General features: G+C 35.5%; 1 protein-coding gene across 1 annotated transcript; it reads right to left on the bottom strand.

The window, feature by feature from the left end:
• Positions 1–93: 93 nt before the first annotated feature.
• On the bottom strand, positions 94–2,700 carry LOC107674137 (coiled-coil domain-containing protein 43). The gene is made up of 5 exons (XM_016468035.1): positions 2,500–2,700; positions 1,939–2,032; positions 1,018–1,153; positions 830–879; positions 94–695 (listed from the first exon to the last, which is right to left on the bottom strand). Exons 1-5 carry the CDS (start codon positions 2,698–2,700, stop codon positions 508–510), a joined length of 669 nt encoding a protein of 222 aa, XP_016323521.1. The 3' UTR covers positions 94–507.
• Positions 2,701–6,589: the final 3,889 nt, after the last annotated feature.

Here is a 6,589-nt window from a genome sequence, read left to right as displayed (position 1 = left end):
CACACACACACACACACACACACACACACACACACACACACACAAAAAAGAAAATGAAGCATGTTTTAGGATTATGAAGATATTTTGCATAGCCGTGTTATTTTCAATTTACAATTAAAATATTTATGTAATACAGTAATGACAATTAGGGGAAATGGTCTTTAACCAAAAAATGTTAATTATGATTTTTGGGTTGAATTGCAACCTGAACATGTTTTTGACAGGTTGTGTGAGATTTACCTTTAAATGAGTAGCACAACAGTCAGCACCTGTAATAAATGAATGGGTCGTGACACAATTCTCACTCAGTTTGCTGGTTTTTGATTTGTTTTGTACAATAGGCCCAACATTATCATTCAATAAGCAATATCGGACCCAAAACGTGATATGAATGCATACATTGTTAGTTGGGACATTGTTTGCTGAGGTCTCATTGCATTTTTCTCTTCTAGGTAAATGACCTTGGTATTGTATAGTCTGCGAAAGTTTTCGTGCTGTGTTTTCTTTCTATCTCTTGCGTTCTCCCTTCTGTGTGCGTTTCTTTTCTTTGTCCTTGCGCTCCTGCTTGGCTAGTTTGTCTTTCTCGCGTTGCATCTTGTCTTGTTCTTTCTTCTTCTGCGCGTCCTCTCTGGCCTGGTCACGCTGCTGTTTGCGGCGGTTCAAAACTTCCTCGACATTGGTGTTTTTGAACATGGCTGGGGCTGGCAGTGAAGGGAACAGTTCATGTAGATACAGATATTTAGTCTAATTAATGCAGATCATACTACAGCTGCTTCTACAACTGACTGTGTTTATTACATAGTAAAAGTGATGGTGTAAAAAAGGATACATTTTTCACTGGGTATCCCCACTGCAGTTTGTTCTTCCTCGTCATCTTCAGTACAAATGTTAAAGAAACTGCTTCACACTGGATCATCTGAACCCTGATGAGACCTTGAGAGAGATTTAGTGACGCTTTGTTCTCAACAAAGCATCATAGAAATACAACATTACAGCATATATGTGTTAAAAGGATATTCCTCCCCATCTGTGACATGAGCATACTGTGCCAGTAGAACCTCTTTCCTCTTCTTGGCCTCCTCTGACACCTCCTTCTGTTTGACCACAATCTGTGCCTGCTTCTCTATCAAACTGGCAATCGCCTGAACCTCATCTGAAAATAGAATAACCAAAGACAATTTCCCAAAAACAGTTGGTGAAAAAAAAAAAAAAAATCTTAAAAATCAAAAATGTTTACATCACTATGTTGTACTATGAAATAATACAGAGGATATTATGAAAAGAATGGGTTATACAAAAGTTATGTTACACACAAAAAAAGTGAGAAAATAAAAATAAGAATTTGTACAGCACTGTTCAACAGTTTGGGGTCAGTAAAATTGTTTTTGAAAAGCCTCTCATGCTCACCAAGGCTGCATTTATTTAATCAAAATACAGTAAGAATTGTGACATTATTACAATATTAACTGTAATTCACTTTTTTATTTGAATATATTTTAATATGCAATTTATTCCAGTGATACAAAGCTGGATTTTCAGCAGTCATTACTCCAGTCTTCAGTGTCCTTCAGAAATCATTCTAATATGCTGATTTGCTGCTCAAGAAACATTTCTTCTTATTATTATCAATGTTGAAAACAGTTGTGCTGCTTAGTATTTTAGAAACTGATGCTTTTTTTTTTTTAGTAGTTCAAAAATTTATTTGAAACAATTTTGTTTAACATGAATGTCATTACGGTCACGTTTGACCAGTTTAATGCTTCCTTGCTGAACAAACGTATTAATTTCTTAAAAACAAAAATCTTACCACAAACTTTTGAACAGTAGCGCATAGTGCAAACGTTTTTAGAATATGTAAACTCGGATCACTTGCACTGGTAAATGGGGTCACTGTGAGTGTGACTGACCTTTTCTAATTTCAGCTCTCCACGCACTTACCATCTGCCTGAGTACCCTTGACTGCAGATCTGCTGCCGCACTCAGTCCACTGTTTTAAGATCTGCTGGCAAACCTCCTCAAGCGTGTCTTCTTCCTACGAGAATAAAGCGAGCTCTCTTTACCAACACAAGCCTACATCGTTCATGCAAACGACTGTACAGTATTTGGATGGCTGCAGTGACTTCACACCATTAACACAAATCTCTCAGCACACACCTTACGAAAACCTACATTCAAATATAGTTTACATTTACAACATAAATGACATATCTGAAAATAAGTTGCTCGTGTTCGATTATTTTTGAGTAAATAATAGTAATAATGAACATAATACCAGTCAATGGCAACAGGCCATCAAGTTTCACACTTAAACTGCTCAAATGAAGGGCCAATGAAGGAATTCAGTTTATAATATATAAATGTCTTTCTGGTTTATAATGAGTTTGTCCCATCAATGGTTAAAGTGTACAGTGTTCGTAACAGCAGAGCCACTCGTGTGAAATGTCTTGACAGCTGAGTTGAGCGTGCGAGCGTCGTGCATGAACATGCGCCTGCACTGACCAGAAAAGCGGAGAGAATGCCCTGAAGAGCATCCTTTTGCTCTTCACCACTTTCCTCTTCCTGAAGCACTCCGAGTATATACGCTCCATAAACTTCTCTGTCTGCTTCGAGGGAGTCCAACCGCTCGTTCAGCCAGTTTTCAAACTCCCCGGCGACTTGGTTGGGCTCCGCCATCTTGCCTGGCTGGGGTCCTGATAGCATGGGGGGATGACCGCACAGAATGCCAGACACAAATGCGTTACACTAACGTTCAAACGAAACATCCATACGCATCCTTTTCATTACGATAGAACTTGCGAACGTAGTTAATTCATTATTTATATTTAATATTTGTGTTTTTTACACGGGTAGATTAGATTTAGCTTGGTATTCATATAAGTGAGTGCCGTGTAGTACGTGTGAAAACCTTATTTAAATGCTCATAATTTAAGCGCATCATGCTTTAAACATGCTTTGTTTTTATAAAGCACATGTCCTTTGCAGCAACATGAAATTAAAACAGTTGATTTTTAAACCAAAGCTCACCACTAGAGGACAGTAGCTGCCAATTTAATACTGAAGGCCGACTTCACAGTCGCATGTCCGGATCCAGGTAAAGAACTGTTGGATGCTGCTGTTTTGAAAAAGCATGTGCAGGTACTATGCTTTTTGTATTTTAGCAATATATTAACACGTTTACATCTGGTTGTGGGAATTTATATTTTATACTTAATGTCTTTTTTTACTTAGGAATCATAATAAGGTTTAAAACCGGTGTATAAAATGAATAGATATCATATCAATATGCTGAGGTCTACAAAATGTTTTATAGAATGTTTAAAATTATATCATATTTGATGCATGAATTTCACAACTTTGCTGAAACACATGTTGCACACAATCTACTACTTGCTTCTTGCCCTCTGACTGATAGTTCATACTTTTTTTTTTTTAGTAAAATATCTTTTAGTATAATTCTAAAAATGTTGCACCCTCGGGTCATGGTACACACGTCCTTTTGCTGAGAAATCTTTAATAAATGTATACAGTAAATGTAAAATCATGAAAAATAATGTTAAAAAATAACATTTTTCATACCACATATGATACAACAGGTTTTTTTTTTTTTGAGGAATGTTTATTTATGTGTCTCTCAATCATTGTATTGGATTGCATTATATGTTTTGCCCCTCAAAATGAAAACTACAGAGTTTTGATTATGAAGCTTTTAAATATTATCTTTCTAAGACATATTATTGGAAGATTGTTATTGTGACAAATTGCACTTAAATATCAGTTGTCACTCTGTAAGTAGTCTGTATACTGTTGTAAAATATTTACATACAAACTATCAGAATTTTATCTTACTTTTTGGCCATATAAATAACAACATCTGCACCAAATTACTGTACAATTTTTTTCTTCTTCTGTAAGTTTGGGCCTCTGACTAAAATTGAGGTGTTTTTCTTCCTCGAATGTAAGCTCCATATTCCTGCTATATCATACTATATGAACTATAAAAGCCGGATATATAGGCTAATACAAAACATAACACACATATGCACTTATTTTAGATTTGTGTGAAGGTTCAATAAATATTTCATAAAAAAATCCAGGAGACTGTATTTGAAGTGTCCACTGGTGTTTACAAGTCCCCTGTGTATCAAATAGTTTGTTCTGTGGTGTAACCAGTGAGAAAAAAACAAACAAACATACATCAGGCTTTAACAGAATTATTGTAAGGCATAAGTTCATCCAATGAACACAAACTAACACACATAAAGGAAGAGTGTAATGAATTTAACCTCTGTATTTTGTTTTTAGAAGTATTTTGAAGAAATGTGCTCATGTGTTTTTTTCTTATTTAATTATGTTTATGGTCTATCTGGTTGAGACACTATGAGAATCAAAAGTTGTTGTTTGTTTTTTTAAGAATTGAAAGACAAAGTTTGAGGCTCTTTGAGCATATAAGGTTTTAGTTGATATGACTGATACAGAGAAAACATGAGAGTGGAAAGATAAAATGTACTGCTTGATAAGGCCATTTCCAGGCATAAGGGTCCAGGGTCGTTGGTCTTGATGTTGCTTGTTGCTGTGGGCCACTATTTTAAGCACTATTTTTATCAAGGGGACGCAAACTGACACAAAGCGACAAGAGCCAGGGGCTGTGGCAGAGCGTGCGGGTGGGCGTCTACATGCTCAGGTCCAAAGGCAAACACTCGTGCTCTCTCTGTCTCTCTTTCAGAGATCTCTATCTCCCACCAGCCATCACTGAAGCCCCTCTGGGACCAGTACTGTGTCCTCTCTGTCAGTATCCCAGCTATACACATCTGCATGTGACACAAACCTCCGGCTGCTTCGTGATCAGCGTGTGTGTTCTTGTGTGTGGTCGTGACTGTTTTCAGGGTGTCCTTAAAAAGTATTCAAATGTATTACAGTCATGATTTATACATTTTGCTACAAGTTTGATTGCATCATATAATAATTGCTGTTAGTAGTGTTCATCGTCTGTTTGATTACGTCTTTAATTGATTTTTCCGTACATTTCTGCCATATGTACATTAACTGACAGTCAACACTGATAAGCTACCACTAAATATTGTAGAAACTTCATTTGCTGTAAAGTTGCTTTGCAACAATTTGTATCATGAAAAGCGCTATACAAATAAACTTGAATTGAATTTATAATTTAAGGTGATGAAAGGTTAAATTTGTTAAAGATTGTGGAGGTTTTAAATTGGAAATGAAAAGATAGGAAGCGCGTATAATCATAAATGATTATGATTAGATATTACTTTCACTAACTAGATCTTTACAGTATTTTAGCTGTTAAATAAAAATGTTCATCGTAATTTAAATATTAGTTAAATTAAAGTGCAAATAAATTGAAATTACATTTTTTTTTTTATTAAATTCCTGCAATTTCTTTCCTTCCTGTAGCTCAAACTGTAGAGCATGGCGTTAGCAACGCCAAGGTCATGGGTTCGATTCCCATGGAAAGCAAGAACTGATCAAATGTGCACTTTAAATGCAATGTCTTTGGATAAAAGTGCCTGCCAAATGCATAAATTTAAATTCTTTTTTTTTTCAGCCCTAATTATGAATAATATACAGTAGTTCAAATGACTACATTGATGAGATGTTTAAAAGAAGCCCCACTTTTCTCATTTAACATTTTTGATTATTATAGTTTTTTTATGAAAATAAAAAGAATGGTAAAAATTGGTTTTAATGGTATTCCGTTGTTATTTTTAAAAAATTTGCAAAATATATATATATATATATATATATATATACTTCTCTAAGATATTGCAATTCATTTACTTCTTTGTCAAGATTATTTATATAGTTCTTTTCATAAATATTGTTTCAAAACTATTTTTTTAATAATTCTTTAATGCGAGTTAAAGGTGACTGTGGAAAGGCAATAAACTTTGTAAGATGTTTAGGTGAAGAGGGAGATGCCAAATATGAACGTCCTAAAAAATAATTAATTTAAACATGCAGAAGATACTATATTTGCTTTTTATTTGTATTTGCATTTGTGCATTTTCATGTAGTTGTGTCTAGCTGTGCAAGTTCTGGCTTTATAAAGGACAGTCAGCAGTACAATAGAGATGCAGAAGGTCACATATGTAGCCATTTTCTGGCGTATGGAGTGGACGGCAGAGCAGAGGTTATCACTTTTCTTCCTCTGTCTTTCTCAGTGTGGCAGCTCTGGCCTACACTATCTCTGTCCTCTTCAGACGCATGCGTCTTATCTTCAGTTTCACTCCATTCTCCAGAGCTGTCTTCCCTCAGCAAGGCAAGCAGTTCCTATTGTTTGGCCATCTTGTCTTATCGCTGCTCCGACCCCTCCTTTGGCTGTTTTCAGTTGTGTTTTGCTCGTCAGTTGGTCTCGGCAAAACGGCAAACCGAGACACTGACAGCAAGAGGAGCTTGTCTAATGGAACCTCACTCTGAGGAGAACATAGCAAACAAACAATAGAGGAAGGAGTAATTGTGTAATTCAGGAAGAGAGGTTGGGGAGTGAATAATTTTAATTCACTTTTTTATTTGAATATATTTTAATATGTAATTTATTCCTGTGATGGAAAAGCTGAATTTTCAG

Source organism: Sinocyclocheilus anshuiensis, unplaced genomic scaffold (assembly GCF_001515605.1).
Source record: "Sinocyclocheilus anshuiensis isolate Anshui unplaced genomic scaffold, SAMN03320099.WGS_v1.1 scaffold893, whole genome shotgun sequence".
In the NCBI taxonomy this organism is placed as follows: Eukaryota; Metazoa; Chordata; class Actinopteri; order Cypriniformes; family Cyprinidae; genus Sinocyclocheilus; species Sinocyclocheilus anshuiensis.
Note: the sequence above shows the minus strand (reverse complement) of the source record. Positions and strands in the feature narration are given on the sequence as shown.

Coding starts and splice junctions, on each gene's coding strand:
- LOC107674137 (XM_016468035.1), bottom strand. CDS start 2,700: ATGCTATCAGGACCCCAGCCAGGCAAGATGGCGGAGCCCAACCAAGTC. Junction 880..1,017: donor CATGTCACAGATGGGGAGGA/ATATCCTTTTAA, acceptor TAACATTTGTAC/TGAAGATGACGAGGAAGAAC. Junction 696..829: donor GGGGATACCCAGTGAAAAAT/GTATCCTTTTTT, acceptor TGCCAGCCCCAG/CCATGTTCAAAAACACCAAT.